At 38.4% G+C, this 18,811-nt stretch overlaps 2 protein-coding genes across 2 annotated transcripts; both read left to right on the forward strand.

Annotated features, from left to right (window-relative positions):
- Positions 1 to 421: 421 nt before the first annotated feature.
- On the forward strand, positions 422 to 3,894 carry hoxc13a (homeobox C13a; the record flags this gene model as incomplete). The annotated part of the gene is made up of 2 exons (XM_080535398.1): positions 422 to 1,091; positions 3,635 to 3,894. The coding sequence occupies 2 exons, from the start codon at positions 422 to 424 to the stop codon at positions 3,892 to 3,894; spliced, it is 930 nt and encodes a 309-aa protein (XP_080391524.1).
- Positions 3,895 to 13,423: 9,529 nt separating this feature from the next.
- hoxc12a (homeobox C12a) lies at positions 13,424 to 15,118 on the forward strand (the record flags this gene model as incomplete). Its single annotated transcript, XM_080533739.1, is given in 3 exon segments — positions 13,424 to 13,449; positions 13,451 to 14,070; positions 14,880 to 15,118. Coding segments are annotated over 3 exon segments (885 nt in total).
- Positions 15,119 to 18,811: the final 3,693 nt, after the last annotated feature.

The raw sequence follows: 18,811 nt of genomic DNA on the forward strand, positions 1-18,811 counted from the left end.
AAGGTAAATATTTACTCAGATCACCTAACATGAAAAATATGATGAAGTAAAGATGAAATGTTTATTCAAAAGGTTATTTTTCGATAGTCGGCTAAACTTGTGCAGGTTGTTTTCATTTCCCTGTCACTGAAGGTATCTGACTTTCCCTTTAAGGATGTTCGTCTGGTCACTTCAGCCAATGATAGGACTCTGGATTCCCCAGAAGGAAGCGGTGAAATGTGAGCTGGTAGTTGTTTAAAGGGCTATTCTCCCCCCACTCACAAGGCCAATCTCGCTGGGCTTGTTAGCATATCACGTGCCAAAGTCTTAATGAACTGGACACACGGGTGTTGCTTGCGCATGCGCTTGCGTAAAATGTAGTTGGAAATGAGGTGTCCGTCTTGGAGTAGTCGACTTTTCAAAAGCTTCGGCAGCCCCTGATATGACGACTTCGCTGGTTCTGCATCCACGCTGGGCGGACACCTTGATGTACGTTTACGAAAAAAGCCCGAATGAAAATAATAATAATAATAATAAAAGCCAAACAATGGAGGGACTCAGCGGGAATTGCCCTGCAACCCATTGCAGGGACCTGATGTCGCACCCTGCGTTGGGGCGGCATTCTGGCACTATAGCTTCTCACCAGGGCTCCGTATACTCGGATATATCCTCCCCAGACACCGGTCGACAGTGTCCCGCTCCCCAAACCTCATCCAGTGCACCCCTGAGCTACGGTTATCCGTTTGGAAACCCCTATTACGGTTGTAGATTATCTCACTCGCACAACGTGAATTTGCAACAGAAGCCCTGCTCGTACCATCCTGCAGAAAAATACGCCGAGCCCAGCAGCGCGTTGCCAACGGAAGAGCTGTCTAGCAGGGCTAAAGAGTTTGCCTTCTATCCCAGTTTTGCCAGCTCCTATCAAGCTGTTCCAGGATATTTAGATGTATCAGTCGTACCTAGTATTAGTGCTCATCCTGAACCCCGGCACGACGCGTTGATTCCTATGGAAGGCTATCAGCACTGGGCTCTTTCTAATGGCTGGGATGGGCAGGTGTACTGTTCCAAGGAGCAAACACAGTCCCCTCATCTTTGGAAATCACCTTTTCCAGGTAGGCCCTATAAGAAACTATGATTGACATGCCATTTTTTCTACAATATAAAAAAAAACATGTATTTGTTTTATGTATATTGATTGGTTTATTTATATCATAACAGTGATTCTTCAATCTGAATTGAGTCTATTCGCAGTATTCAGTATTCACACTGTATTTACGCGTCTATCTAATTCAGTGATTTCATAATGGTTCAACATGTGCAGCATATGTTCAATAGCCATGTGAAGTGGATGGAAATGCAAACTATAAAGAACAAACAGAAAGACATGCACAACATTTGCAGGAATATTACACTGTAGCCCAATGCAACTGACAGACTCAATATTTAAATCAGGTACGTCCTGGACTAAGGGAGTGATTGCGCTGTTGACATGCAGACTGATCACTTAAATATTCCATAAACAATTTCATGCCTTCAATTCAGCTCAATCTCACGAATTTGTTTAAAATGATTGCTAAATAATTGATCGTCAGGGAAAACAATCAATGCAATGTTACTCCATAACCGTGTTACAGTGTTTAAGTGTTATTATATGGTAAGATATGATAATCACTTGAACATGACACAACATATTCCTAAACAAAACATGTCGTTTCAGCTTGGTTATTTCTTAGTCACAAGATAGCCATAGGGCTTCTGTCACGGATAGACAGGGGCATGATAGCATACCTTTGCCCCTCATATGAAAAAGTAACGAGTAGGCTAGGCTACTGTTTGGATTGTGCCAATAAATCTCTGAATCTTTGTCAGCAGCACCCTGCAATGTGTCGAGGGCGTTTTGCATATGACAGAATGTTCAATTTGTCTATGACGTTTTGGTGTACAATCTGTCTTAACAGTGTGTTGCTTCAAACTATTGACCATCACATTGCTTTGGGGAAAAATAGGGTTTCCCTTTGTAATGACCACCTACAAATCTGATATTTGATAGAGGACACACGGGCCATAACCGACCAGTATGCTGTTTACACAGTGTTTACTAGACTGCTTCTTTTACCGCAACGTTTTTATCATCTTTATGAAATTTGTAGCCATGTGAATTTCGGACACGGATGCATTTGATTGTTTCCCTAGCTCCCCTCATGCCATTTTGCCCACTTTTCCCTAAAAAAACATACACATAAGAAGCACACACACACGCACGTATGTGCGCGCGCACAAACACACACACACACACACACACACACACACACACACACACACACACACACACACACATGTATGTGCTTTTGGTGTTCGCACGTGTTCTTCTGTCTTCTGCGTTTCATATTAGATTGGAGAACTCGCATGTTAACTTTAAGGACTGTGAGAAAATGGATGGATTCAAGGCATGTTTTAAGCAGCTTTCAATAATTTCCAGGTTCTAAATACAGTATGACCACAGGAGCCATAGGCCTATCACAACATTCAGTAGCCTATGGGCCTATACTTTCAAGCCTCTCATACATTGGGGGAAAACAGTATATTGAGGGGTTATGTCTCAACCCCAACCCAAGTCTTCAAAGCAGTGCTATACCTGTCCTGTCATGTCATAGCCAATGAGGAACTTGTCTGATCACAATTTGTGAAAACCACAAGTCATGGCCAAACACGACCTAAGATCTGCGTACTTGTATACATTTTATGCAAAATGTTTGGATCACCGTGTGTACTGGCTGTGTACAGCCTGCTCACACGGCAGACGTCAGAATTCGACGTTTATGGACAAACGTCGAATTCTGACGTGAGATTGGGGTAGCTCGTTCTGAAAGCGCAGGGGTGCGCCTGTCGGGCTAACCCTAACCCTAACCCTAACCCTAACCTTAACCCTAACCCTAACCCTGTGTATCAACGTTGTCACAAAGGACCCACCGAGATGCCTTTCGATACCATCTAAACGAATAGTGCGAAGGATATTTGATTACCATTATTTATCTGTATAGCCTACTTTGTTTATGATCAACATGTCAGAAAGACCAGATGCTGTCCACTATATCAAAATGCATTTGTACAGTGAGGCCACATGTAGGCCTACCTCTCGAAGATAAGCAGAAAGACAACTCATACCAAACATAGAAAATCATACATATTTTTTCTATGGGATGCGAAAATCGTGAGATCAGGCTTGGATGCAAGTCGGTTGCAAAGATACGTTGTCTGAACCTCTATATCAATCCCATATCTTTATCAACAAAAGTGTCACGTAATAAAGTAGGTCCTATTCAAACAATTCACCAAAATGGCTCTGCATAGTGCATTTAGTGCAATTAAAAGACTTGCACTCAAAAGCAAGGTGCTGTAATACACACAGGCATCTCGACTGCTGTTGTTACGTGGATTAGTCAATATTAAGGGAGGAAATAAATTAAGGTTAAATCTATAGTCTCCACACTTTGTTAGAGATTGAAATTACCCACCTCAAAGAAATCTCCGCAGTTCAGGACCACTTGGGTCGACAAGTGATGTAGGCCTATTGAACTGATAGAACACAGATGTATAGGCCTACACAGAAATGTATGTATATAGCCTAAAGACTGTCGCTTTTTTTTTTTTGCAGATGTAGTCCCGCTGCAGCCTGAGGTGAGCAGTTACCGCCGTGGACGTAAGAAACGGGTTCCATACACCAAGCTTCAGTTGAAGGAATTGGAGAAAGAATATGCAGCTAGCAAGTTCATCACCAAAGACAAGAGGAGACGCATCTCCGCTGGTACCAACCTCTCAGAACGCCAAGTCACCATTTGGTTCCAGAACCGACGGGTGAAGGAGAAGAAATTTGTCAGTAAATCCAAGACTAATAATCATATTCATACTACTTGATAGATATCCAGTCCACTCAACACTGCAGCTGACATCCACCCTATGTTTAAGTCCGATATTTACCTCTTATCGAAAACGATACCTGACGAACACTTCGGCTGTGTCTTTTATTTAAATCCAACGGTCCGCATCATGCCACCACCGCTCCTGTTTTCGATTTAGAGAAATGCTCTAAAAACTGTGAAAATATTGAGAATTCAATTCAAGCATTGTTTTTATTTGAATGTACATATATAAATATATAATATTTAAAACGATATCTGTGTTTCCAAAAGACACAAGGATTGCGTGTTTTTTTCTCAAACAAATCTCCAGAGGAATAATGACATTTCTAAGACTTTTTGTCCAACTGCCAGATCAAAACAGACGAAAGAAATGCTCATGCCATTCAAAGAAAGGTAATTGCAATATGGACGAATTTGTCAGGGAGAACAGGAACTTGAATGAACTCGAAAGGTTTAACAAAAACAATGAGATTTTTTTTCTTCAGCCAAGAACTCAGAGAGGAGCGAAGGATGATGAATGATTTTGTTGAAAAATGCCTTCCGGATTTCAAAACTAATGTTTCTTTCTGTGGGATATGTTTTGTAAGCCTAGGGTAAAAGCAGGGCTGCTATATTGTTAACATGTACAGTGCAATGCCTTATTATTTAATTCATATAATCGTATGACAGGGCTGTAAATTGGAATGTTTCAAGACCTTAATGTGCTCCTTTATCAGTGAAGGATATCTCTGTCATGCAACTGGAATGATTGTAAGCAATTAAAGTCAGTGAGTATTACACAAATGCACAATCGTTTTATTTTATTTTTGTCTATATATCGTAAACATTTGAACGGTTCACACGCCTTGTAAGCAGTCTGTAACTTTCCTTCGTGCAGTATGTGAACTGTATTGTGGTGTTAAATAACGTACTGGTAACGTGTTTCATAAATAAATAATGACGATGAAGATTATTTCAACTGATCGAAGTCTTTGAATGCATAATGTCACTTTTAAGCCATTTTATCACAAGTTAGCTTGTATTTGCATCTGTCGTCTCAAAATACCCACACTATTGGTGTGTCAAACAACATCCCTCGGAAAAGTGCACTTGTCCCATCAAATCAGCGTTGTTGAGGGTTAGGATATGCAAAGACTTATCAGCTCAGCATAGAACGTTATTTGAATAGACATGACACACAATTAAAAAGGTATCATTTGAAGTGTCGAAGTGTCGTGACGCAATAACATGTTATGTTGAAAAACCTGCTTGATGGGTACACCACAGAGGGGACTGCACCAATATAATCATTATATCACTGTATATAGCTGTATATAAGTTAACCTTGCATGTGAAGTCTGTGAATGCAATAGAGATGGGATTACAACGTAGGCCCATCCGGACTCATACTGCCTTATTGTTGTCTATCTCTTAAAGACTTTATACATCTCTATAAAGCAGAGGCACACTTTGTATATGCCAAAGAACTGTTGTTGTTGTTGTTGTTGTTGTTGTTGCTGACAAATCTGCCCTTTTGCGTAGAATACTCGTTGTTCCTTTGTCACCATCATAACGTTCCACATTCATTCAGTGGTATATTTTGCATAGTTTTTCAGGAATAGATCAAGGTGAGACCTGCGCATGTACACACACACGCGCGCGCGCGCGCACGCACGCACGCACACACACACACACACACACACACACACACACACACACACACACGTCAAACTAGACACATTTCAATATTGAGCCCTGTATAAATCTCTCCCTTTCAAAGTCCCAAATGTCGATGTTTCACAACTGGTAATACACCAAAAACATAACTCCTAAACACTCGAATCATTATCGTTTTAGACAGCCTCGACAGGCTGAAGTTGAGAAATTGTATGACGAATCCATGGTAAACTCAAAAGAGGTTTTACTGTCAGCGATATTTTCAGTATTTTCAAATAATTTGATTCCCCTTGCTTATGATGAATATAACTTTTAAATACTATAATGATAGTAGAACAACTGCATTCCCCATCATAACCAAAGCATTAAGGACCTAACAAATAATCTACCAAATAACAAATTGTTTTTAAAAGGCAGCTCTCGTGGAATGTATTTTCATGTGCACAACAGTGCATGTTAAAATGCATTGCTTCATTGTTTAGGCAGTTTGATGATGGCCTTGCATGCAGAAAGTACTAATACATCTGGTGCTCAAAATATGTGTTGTTTGCTCTAAATTAATCCATAGTAGTAGTCACTCTTATTGTCCATACACATGCCCAAACTGAGAAAACTACCGAGGCCCTACAAAGTGTGTCACCAGGTTGCATTTTTATGCTTATTATCATTGGGCCTACTACGTTTTATAAAGGCAAGCAGAGTGCCAAATTTCGGGCTGAATGATTCGTAAAATTGCTAGTCTCGCAATGAATAGTGAGAATTACGAAATACGCGGCTGTCTCTTATTTGCACATTGATATTCGGCCCTAAGTTAGTATCTTTAAGGTCATAACATATTATACAGACTAATATCTGTATCAGTTGTTACCATCACTATGATCATAGCCATCGTTTTTATTTTTGAAAAGGCCTATAGCCATACCATTAGAAATAGTAGCCTATAAGGCCTAGGCCAAAGTAGGAGGAAGAATAAAACGCACGCACACACACACACACACACACACACACACACACACACACACACACACACACACACACACACACACAGTCAGTTTTTTACAAGCACTGAAATTCAAAAATCACCAGCAGTATAACCTTATTGTTTTACGCACCGCTAATATAATTTGTGTGTGGATGATGATTATTTCAAACCAAAACTTAAATGCACCTTATATCGTTTATCATTTTGCGGGGGATGTGGATCCACCTATATCGTAATGTATCTTGTCTGTGGTGTTCTTACGTCATTTGTGCTTTACCCTTGACCGTGACTATGCAGTCACTTTGACCTTGACATCACAGCAGCTTGTGAATAATAAATAGGGGGGTGGGCACGAATGCCCGCGGTTTGTTTGCAGACAAACAAGGTGTTATTTCCCTGTCTAGACAGCTAGACTTAATGACAGGCCATAAATACATAAAAAGGGGAAATGCACGGATATCCTCTAACTTGAACATTTCTGAACATTTCTGAGCCCGTTAACATTTGGGTCCTGTTTTTTTGTGTTTTACAGAGCTCGTCTCAAAGTTCGTTTCTCTCCCCGCGTTACCCAAACTACTAATGGTTTCATGCACTCATCATGAGGTGTGTTATTGACCACGAAGGACAGGTAGAACATTGACGTCTCAAACCGACTCAACGTATCTGCAGCGAGCAGCCATAGTGCGTCCTCAATGCACTGCTCAGGCGCGCCGCCTGAGAGGAAATGATTTCGCCAAAAGTGAGACGTCGCACAGTAAAACGATTAAAGGTAGGCCTGACCCCTCTTTTTCCACATAATGCATATTCGGTCAAACTAAAACTACGTATTTTTGTGAACGTATGCTCTTTTTTGTACTAGAAAATGTTACTTTGTTTTGTTCAGCTGTGAACCGACAGAATTATTTGTGTTTGAGTTAGAGTGAAGTGCTACAATATTTCTGAACTATATTCTTGCAGTGTCCTGATACTTTAAATTAGGGTTTGAGTTGTTGCTGTGTGATGTGAAAATATGGAAAGAAATGTCATGTCAAATGAAAATTGAATATATAGCCTAGTTATGGCACATGTTTTTGCGATAATCATGTTTTAGGTCAAATATTTTAGTTGATAATTATATCAGCTATCAGCTATCAGCTATATTGTTAATGTCATATTCTTAAAAGAGAGACAGTGCCTGCCTCAAATGTGTTTCAGTCTGCATCCATTCTTTGATTAGGCTTACACGAGCGATTGTAACATGGTCAAGAAAATCACAGGGATTCACATAGCCTATATTGAATGTAAATTCAAAACAACAACGTGCCAGGAAGGCCAAACATCAACAACAATACACAAACAACGTGTTTACACGGCACGTTAATACACCGGCAAAATATTACGACTGCACTAAATAATGATATATTATATCTTATATATTATTATTATTATATTAATAAAAGTCATGACAAATCAAGAGCAATGTACCATAGATATTCATGATGTAATCAACAGGTCAATACGCTAAACCTATACATTCAGAATGTTAAGTTTCGCGTTGACATTTGAATCGGGTTAGATAGCAATTTCAAAGGTAAAGTGAATTTTAGGGAAATTTAAATCACGGATGCACTTACAAGCAATTGTTTCATTGTCTTCTTCTCCTTCTCATTCTACTTCTTCTTCTTCTTCTTCTTCTTCTTCTTATTATTATTATTATTATTATTATTATTATAATAATAATAATACATTAGGGTTTGAGTTGTTGCTGTGTGCTGTGAAAATATGGAAAGAAATAATAACAATAATAATAAGTAACAATAATAATAATCATCATCATCATCATCATTATCATCATCATCCTCATCATTATTTAATTTAAAAGTATTGCAGTGACAAGGCAAATCTTAGCAAAGCGTGTTCATACAATCAAATCGAACACATAACGGCCTGTTTTCACGATTATTATGTTATGTTATATATTTTTAATTAATTGTCATTGCAAATAGGCTACAATTGTATAAGCAAACAAAATGTACTTCACTACACAATGAATCAAGTTTCACAATTTTAATTAAAATTGTGCTCGTTTGTTCATGCTGGGTAAAATAGAGTCGTTAGACCTATCCTGCCAGGTCCCACCATCTTGAGTGTTAGAAAGGGAGCTGATAACCTCTGGTGGTGGCAAGGTGAACATATCAGGAAGTAGGACTGCAGCACAATTTCTGTACACTCCTCAATCACATATTCATATTTTGCATCTTGAAATATGTTATAATCATTATTATTAGCCTACTATTGATTGTAGTAGTAGTAGTAGTAGTAGTAGTAGTAGTAGTAGTAGTAGTAGTAGTAGTATTAGTAGTATTAGTAGTGGTAGTAATAGTAGTAGTAGTAGTAGTAATAGTAGTAGTAGTAGTAGTAGTAGTAGTAGTAGTAGTAGTAGTAGTAGTAGTAATAGTAGTAGTAGTAGTAGTAGTAGTAGTAGTTGTAGTGGTAGTAATAGTAGTAGTAGTAGTAGTAGTAGTAGTAGTAGTAGTAGTAGTAGTAGTAGTAGTAGTAGTAGTAATAGTAGTAGTAGTAGTAGTAGTAATAGTAGTAGTAGTAGTAGTAGTAGTAGTGGTAGTAATAGTAGTAGTAGTAGTAGTAGTAGTAGTAGTAGTAGTAGTAGTAGTAATAGTAGTAGTAGTAGTAGTAGTAGTAGTAGTAGTAGTAGTAGTAGTAGTAGTAGTAGTAGTAGTAGTAGTATGAATGAATGAATGAATGAATGAATGAATGAATGGTCTTTATTGTCATTGCTATAGTACAGGTACCAAACAACGAAATTTAGGAGGGGTGGCTCCCCCGGTGCTAGGAAAGAAAAAAAAAAGGAAAAAAAACACAAGAAGGGAAGGAGCTGGTTTACATAAATAAATAAAGGCTATGTACACTATCCACTATACTATACTGTACAGATAGACGACTAGGGTTGTCATATTGCACATAGTGTTATTGCACATTCATTTGAAGTGTCGCAGTTTACAGGCTAGAAATGTACATATTTGTGCCTCAGCACTACACCTGATTTTTTTCAGTCCAGCAGCTGCTACTAATAGTAGTAGTAGTAGTAGTAGTAGTAGTAGTAGTAGTAGTAGTAGTAGTAGTAGTAGTAGTAGTAGTAGTAGTAGTAGTAGTAGTAGTAGTAGTAGTAGAGGTGGTAGTAGTAGTAGTGTATAGTACAGGCTTAGTCATATTGTTGATGTTGTTAGTGTTACTGTTTTTATGAAGAGAATCAACAGCATTAAGCCATGTGTGTCATTATGGTAGTGATTATAGTATAGCTGTACTGTTAGTGTCATTATGGTATTCATCAGGTTCGTCATCGTACTAGTTTGTTTGCATACTTGAAATCCACAAAATCGTATAAATTGCTAGAGCATGAATATAGGTCCACATTATCCGTAAACATAATTTCTTCACATTTTCAAAAATATGCTATGGTTTTCTTGAGTCTTGTCGACTTATGGACATGAGATATGTTTTTTTAGAATCACACATGATATATTATCAGATATTTTCAGTGTGCTAGTAGTGTCACTGTTGAAATATGTTATTGTTTGCTAAATAATTCCAAATTAAGCGTAAGATATAATGCACACATACGTATGTCTGCATGTTAAACATTTAAATATGAATTTAGTTGTTGATTGACATTGTGGTCAGATTGCTCAGTAAACCATATGTTTATTGACGAAATGCCTTACACAGGGGATGGTTTGATTCTTCTTTTTAAAGAAATTGAGACATTTATATAAGCAATCGTCACACACACACACACACACACACACATACACTCACACACTCACTCACGCACACACACGCACGCACGCACACACACACACACACACACACACACACACACACACACACACACACACACACACACACGGCCTACTGTACAGTCAACATGTCATGTACAGTCATTGTGTCATTATGACTGTTGCATTGCAAAGCTAACCCTTTCTAAATGGGTTAAATTAATACTTAATGGATTCATATATTTCTTAATTAGTTATCATTACATTCAAATGGATTTGATAATACCAAAAGAACCGTGAACGTGTTAGGACGAATTATGTTGCTCTACATTTATTATTTGAGTGTGTTTTTCCGTGCATTCACAGGCAGCATAATTCTAAAGGGAAAACAACCTTTGTTTATGCTCCTACCCTGTCTGGACAGGACCAGGGATTCCAATCCAGGAAATTCATTACGGAGCAGTGCACTAGACACTGACCTTGAACTGCTAAGTACCATTTTCCATTGGTTTTAAGCAAAAACCAACGATACACAAACTATAGGTTCACCCTCACAATGACAGTTTCTCACTTCCACAACCCTCTAATGGTATCATCTGTATAGATTTGCTTCAGAAATTGTTTGGTTGTGTGAATATGAAATCTAATTGTGTGGGAGACTTGGATCGAAGGCCTTTATGGGGGCTGCGCTATAGCGCAACGACGTGGCCTCTGTTCTCTCCGAGGTAAAGTTAAATCATTATAAGATAACGCTTATTTGAAGATAGGCAAATATTTAAAGTTATATCTTGCAAATGCTTGTTGGAAGTTTTGGTCATGTATGTTATTGGTGTTTTTGTATTTGTAACATGTATGTATTTGTATTATGGGATTCCTAATTGATAACACGAGAGGTTGTGAACTGATAGCAAGACGTCGAATAGTGTTCAGATGGGTGAATCTTATATATAACATGGACTTGATGTTGCACTACATTGCGAGACACACTAATTGGGTGCAAGTGTCTGGAATGATAGTTGAGGAAATTCTGAAAGTCAAAGAGACTAGATAAAACCGCAAAGAATCCTTGGGAGCGTCTCCAATTTGACATTGATACTTTTCGTTCTATTTACGGGTTGAGGCTTTTTGCCTTTAGATATCTGTCGCTGTTGACGATGTAGCCTATCAAATAACGGCTGTGTTGCAAATCGTACTTCAACCATGCTAATTGCTCTCAGATAACACTTCCTTGGCAGTTTGTAGCGCAAAGGCGGCTCAACTTGCAAATGCTAAATGTTACAGACTTAACATTCAAATTCTTAAATTTGAATACGATTTTTCTTGGCGTCAAAATATTTTTTATTATATCACATAATATAGACCTGGACATACCTCAACTATTGAAATAGTTTGCGACACAGGATGCAAATCCAAGAGGTCAGATAGAAAGACATCGGTGCCTTTGTATTCATACAGTTGTATGTGTTGTAATATCAAAATGTGAAACTTTTTTTATGATGGAATGAAAAAGCTAGTTTTAGAAAAGCTTTATTTCATCGATATAATATGAGACACGAATATGTTTGAAGCTCAATATAGAAAATGTCTTGAATTGGCCTTGAATATAATCCATAGGCCATGCATTTATTAATATAAGTGTATATGTCAGCCGTTATTTGATAGGCCTATTGTGTCACATGCAATGCTAGACATATGGGAACCTAAAGGCAATGAGCTTAAAACCCTATACGCATAATGAGCATATTCATTTGGAAATATTCATATTATAATCATATGTCTACTTGATTACAAACTTGCAGATCTATACATTTATTTATCAGCCTTGCTGGTGGAAAATGACTAAGCATGACGCAATTTCGGAAGAATTAGGATTAGTGTCAGTATAATGCTGGAAGGATTTATATCTAAGAAAGCACACTGGGTGTAGGATAAGTATTTCCAGATATACCAAATGCAATTGATTGGAGTATCTACGGTCCAGTGGGCAGGAGAGAAAAGAGAAAAAAGGGTAGACCATATCATACCATATACATATTTTGAAACCACGATATCTGTTAGCCAATTTCAGTCATAAGACCACATTGGAATTTATGCGCCAACTTCTGGCTAAGTATCTCAATAGCCTACTGGTATCATTTGAAATATGGTTTAAAAAAGGGAAAAAAGTGTTTTGTTTATTTACTGAAAGGTAGCATTCCGTTTGTTGTCGTATTATCCGAAAGATCTTTTTCACTTTCGGTATTCTGCTCTATTATCTATTATTATGAATTTTGAATATATTAATATTATTATTATCTATTAATATTGAAATACATACCACAGTGTATGTTTTGAGGTTTTAACCACAAATAAACTAATTAATGTAGGCTATATGAAGAGCGTCTCTGCCGATTGAATCAGTTAAGTGCCCTCTGCTACCTTGTAAAATTCATATAAAAGAATTGCGAGAGGTATAACAATCCCTACAGAGTTTGCCTGCAAACGTTTATAGGGGGTATCTGTTAAAGTTGTTCATGTGAGGTGTACGAGAGAATATTATGTGAAATATACGCTCTTAAAGTATAACCTTATAGAATATCGTCTTATTTGACAGAGCCAATGGTTTCAACCTGCTGACCCCGTTACTGTAAATATGAGTAGAGAGCAGCAATGAGCATCAGTCTTTTCCTAAAACAAGCTTGTAAAAGAGGGACATCACAGCTTTATATGACATTGAATTCAACCGTAATTTGCTCGAAAACAAGATGTCATGTGCGCCCTCTCCATCTAGGAAAATAAATAGTTTTCATAAGAAATGGTATTTTAAAACTTTTGCCAGCTAATAAAGATATTAAACGAGGCTAGGGACAGTTCCATATATTTGTACAGTAGAACGTAAAAAGAGTAGTAGTTTGGACTCTACTTGCTTCCAGAGAAGAAAAACAAGATTATACATTTTTAATAAAACATTTATAGTATTTTTAAAAAGCATATAATCCTCCGTAATACAGAAGTTAATGTTTTGTTTTGTCTGGGATGGACCAAGTGGGTGGTACCCTGTGTAGCAGGAGTTCGCCTGGACACGTGACTGGGGGAAGACCAATCAGGTGGACCTCCAGGTTTAACTACGTTAAATGTCAGATTGCAATAAACTAGAAGCTGTTGGTCGGGCCCGCGGAAATGGGCGAGCATAATCTCCTTAATCCCGGGTTTGTGGGACCGTTGGTAAACATCCACACTGGAGACACATTTTACTTCCCGAATTTTAGAGCCTCAGGGGGACAACTGGCGGGGCTACCGTCTCTCTCCTACCCGAGAAGGGACAATGTTTGCTCCCTCCCGTGGAACCCATCGGAGCCGTGCAATGGATACTCTCAGTCCTACTTTAGCAGCCCCGTGTCTATTAACCCCTCTTTCAATCGGTCGTGTGAAATTACTCGGCCAGAAGAGGGTAAATGTTATTATAGCAACGTCAGCGGGAGCAGAGAGAACTGTTCAGGTGGCAGCAACCTCAAGCGAGAGGATAGGGCGAGAGACACCTCCTCATCAATAACATCTGACCATGGGATGCACAGTGGAATGAGCAACAACAGTGCTGCTTTCTCTAAATATGATTATGGAACCGAGCAACTAACACAAGACCCACCATCATGCCAATCTCTGGAATCCGATTCTAGCTCTTCGTTGCTCAATGAGGGGAGTAAGTCTTTAACCAGCAGCGACCCACAGACCCTGGTGTCACCGGGAAATCACACATCAGGCAACATAGCTGCAGGCGGAGGTGGGTCCCATGCTCTCAATCACAGTTATATTATATAACACAATTGTTTAATTATGAAAGTAGCCTGCCCGCACCATGTGTAACATATAGTCAAGTGGTGTACTAGGATTCGCCATCACGATGCTCATCCCCCTGTTTTGATTTGCCTGCAGGGTACTTGCGTAGTGGACAAACGCCGCTAGGGGTTGCCCTAAAAATGTTCCACGCTTCAAGTGTTTGTGGAGCCAACAGTTATTGATACTAGAGATGTTTAGTGGACGGTCTCGTTGTCATGGCATGTGTGTAAAACACAATCATTCTGAATAAGTTCCGATGCGTATATATCATTGGGTCTATGTTGTTATATGCTTTCTATTATGCATACAAATTAGTGCAGTGATTTAAAGAGGTGAGCCGCTGTGGATGACTGCATCGAACAGAGAGGGTTTTGTTTTAATGACTCGTAAACAGAATTAATATCTGTCGCTGTGTACTAAGTAGTCGTTTTAATATGCCTCGGAACTGGTAAATAAGTAGGGGTATTTGCAAGCAAGACTTAATTATCGTGTTAATGTAGCTTTAACTGCAACAGTAAAAACTTCATGTGACACAGACTACAGTAGCTACATTAGTGTACAGTCTCTGTTCCTTCTCCTTTGGTTTCGCTCGTGATTTCTCTGAATGAGGTTGAAATAGGGTCAAGATACAGATGAAAACAAGTGTATTCGCTGTGCGCACATGCAGCAAGTCACATTGAAAGGAGTGGCCTTGGAGGTGACCATGAATGGTGCATCTGTTACTGTGACTAATCCGTTGTATGCCCCCTCCAGGTGCCCCGTGGTACCCGATGCACACCCGGACCAGAAAGAAACGCAAACCCTACTCCAAACTCCAACTGGCTGAGCTCGAGGGCGAGTTCATGCTCAACGAGTTCATCACCCGGCAGCGGCGGAGGGAGCTCTCCGACCGTCTCAATCTCAGCGACCAACAGGTTAAGATCTGGTTCCAGAACCGGCGTATGAAGAAGAAGAGACTCATGCTAAGGGAGCAAGCTTTGTCCTTCTTTTAGAGATGCATCACCATATGGTGAATCGATAGGCAGTAAAGGTCATACTGTACGTTCATAAGCCTTCTGCAAATGCATGATGCACTCTACCCTTATTCGTCCACATTAAAAAGCAGGCTGATGAATCAGATGAATGAGAAACAACACGTTGAGAACAATGAGGTGTAGCCTGGTAGTAAGCCTATAAGACAAACGGCCACACTACTGTCATAACTTTACATGTAGCTACTTATAGTTATGCAGAATTTGATTATCTAAATAGCCTTGGTAAAATACCTATTCGGTGAGCTGATACCTATTCAGTCAACTGTGAGATGATATTCTTGCGTGACGCATAGGGTGGAATTTGTGTTCTTAAAGTTTCTAAAGCAAAGTAGTTAACATTTAATAATTAGTTATAATAAATGGCATAGTATTGCATAATGATATACCTGCTAGTCTATCAGAGGAGATAATTGGACAAAAAAAGAACAACTGAAAAGTAATACTAGGAGGTCAGGTTGACAGATAAATGCTTCTAGGCTTATTCCTCACACATTTCAATGGTGGCTAATTGACAGTGTAGATTGATTAGGATGAACAACTTTTCCAGTTGCTAAATTTCTCCCCAACGATCACTTGGGGGAAGCGGAACATTACCCTTATCTCTTTTCCGTATATGCCTCGCCACGTGTTTTGGGCACGTTCACGGTCATGGGCACTAAATCAGACTTCAAGATCTGAGGAAAGGAACAACTAAACCTCAATATCAATGCCAACTTAATTATAGCTGCGCATTGAAATATGATTTGCCATGAATATGTTCATGTGCTGACAACTTTTTAGAGATATTTTCATCTTTTATCGCCCCCTCCCCCTCCCCTGAGCCACCCCCTCTGAGCCACCCCCTCTGAGAACATTGAGGTTAGTTTAGATGTGCTGTATATTACACATTGGCGTTCAAACACGGTTTCGTGCTCCTATCACACACACACACACAGATCCACAGAGTTGTGCTAACCGAGAATGATTTCACAAAATAGTTGCTGGAGACCCATATTGCAATAATACGCGAGGATGTGTTCTTTGTAAATGCATCCATCGCAGTCGATAAGCTCTTTTATAGGCTACCTGATAAGCCTTTTGAGGATAAAGTTGCCACTGAAAAAGTGCACATTAAAAAAGGCATCGTTGAAACAAGCTACTTAAATGGTGACTGTAAATTAGGTCTACTGGAATGAAAAATTGTATTAGAAACCGTTAGTGTGCACCTTTAACATCTGGGGAACCCGCTGTATTATATTTAATGTATGATAGGCTATAGCAGTGAAATGTACTTGCAGCATGTTAGTGATGTGAATTATAAGCAATGGTTTGCAGTGAATGATTTTTCTGTACCGTTTCACTTTTTTGATCACAACTAGCCGGTATAAACGACTAAATAATTCTAAGAATGTCGCATAATAAGTCAGATAGCCTAAACATGAATTCAATAGGCTATATTTACAATGCATACAGGCGTATGCGTTTTATTTAGTCTATTATTATGATTATTGTTTTTATTATGATGATGATTATTATTATTATTAGTAGTATAATAATTATTGTTGTTATTGTTATTATTGTTATTATTATTAATATTATTATTATTATTATTATTATTCAGTCGGAGGTGCTGTAAAGGTATGTGCTGTGTTTTTGCTACACGCCTTTGTATCATTTGGTATCCCTTTTTGTATCATACCATGTATCTCATTGTAAAAGTATGTAAATTATAAATATGATACTATTTACATTCTGTTTCAGGATACTCTATCTCAATGTAATAGTGTTATTGTTGCAAATTCGTCCTAATGTCGCATTCCAATTGCGGTTGTAAGGGGTCAGCCCATATTAAACTATGATATCGTGTAGCCAAATATGGTTATATGAAATTATATAATATAATATACTTCTTACATCCTATTTCAGGATAAGCTCTCTCAATGTATTAGTGTTTTATGTTATTATCTTATTTCGTCCTATACAATATCGCATTCCCTTTTTTGCGCTGTAAGGGTTGCTTAAAACGTTGTCTTGTATAAAAAATGATAATGTTATGAATGTATCTATGTATGAGTAAGGTTTCTAATAAACAGAATATTTGAAATGATTATTGGTCTTACCTTCTCGCCTTCTATTTACATTTAATTTGTTTTGTTTTCCTAATCGCTATTAAGATGAGTTGCCTACTCATATAAACAGACCTTACAGATTAGAAGTTCGTAATCAATGTCGCTGCTGCCAAAAAACACGCAATAGCTCTTTCAAGCAGGAATATGCTAAGTCTTAGCAATCATTAGGAATCCATACCTTGCTGGATGTTTTTGAAATATATTGACTGCTTTCTAACATTTATCTTGGGTAGTACACTTGGGACAACTGCAGTCCGCAAAATCATTTTTAAAAATGTTTTAAAGTTGATGTAGGCTATCTTTACAAGTAGCTACAAGTGTTCAGGCTATCAAGTGTGTTAAACCTATATTATCCGTTCTAAAAAAACTAAGACGCACGTGAAGGACATATGATTAGGCCTGTAGATTCTATCAATAACCCTGAACATTACTATCTCGGCCACAGAATGTAGTCTTGAAAAAGGCTTGTAAGAGTTATGTGTATGTATTTTTTCTGTTGAGATCAGTTGTTGCTATTTCAGTGAACTGTGAACGGCCGGCTCCGGCGACCGACTCATGGCACCAACCATGGTCTGTGTTAATTGTGTATGATCAAAACACATAGGCCTGGATCATATGTATTCCTTTTGCCCATAAATCATATGGCAACTAAGTTAAAGTAATTAGTAATACAGTTCTGCTAAACAGGAGGTACAAACGGTGTGAGGTTCATATTCAATCAGATCCATCATCACGTTGTGGACTTTGAACTGAAGAAAAACGTAACAATATTGACCTTTATTTTAGGCGCCCTCTTTCTCATTATTTACGCCTATTAATTCAATAGCAACCGCTTCAATAAAGACATTGACCGCCCAGAGATGTGTTACACCATGCACCAACTTGCGCTGGTTTCTAGCAACAGTGCTCGGTTAGTTGGGCTTTGTAGTCTACGAAAAAAAAAAAAAAAATAGGGGGAGAGAGAAACGAAAACGCAGATGGACCACTATCGCATCTGTCGCATGATATGGATTAGTTGATTGATATTCCGAATTACCAAACAATCTGAAACAGTCTGATTATCAAAATGCAATAACAACTATTTTGAATAGCGCCCTTAAGTTCTATGCAATTTGACTGTTCTTGTGTCGACCTGACGTTCCTTGTTGCAACAACTTGAGTGAAAGAATACCTATTACTTGGAGGAAGTAATGATATGGGCAGGCCTACATCTTGCACCATTGCATCCACATAATGAGTCACGCACATAGACATTATATACATTTTTTTGGTTTAATTTCCAAGAAACAAAAAAGCACGTTGCTGTCTGCTCAAAGTTATATGTAGCCTATGTGTATGGTCGTTTCATAACCTTACCTATGGCATTGTTGTAGGCCTATGTTATGAAACGCGATGTTAAAGAATATCCTGTTGAACATTCTGTTAAATTACTTACAGTTTACCAAATTATTTAAACAATAAACAGCAAATATCAGAGTTCTTTGTGCTACAATGGCATTTCCCCCCACCGGTAATATTATCGGCCTCGTAATGTTATTTCTTA

This window comes from Nansenia antarctica (assembly GCF_963989245.1).
Source record: "Nansenia antarctica genome assembly, chromosome: 6".
NCBI lineage: Eukaryota > Metazoa > Chordata > Actinopteri > Argentiniformes > Microstomatidae > Nansenia > Nansenia antarctica.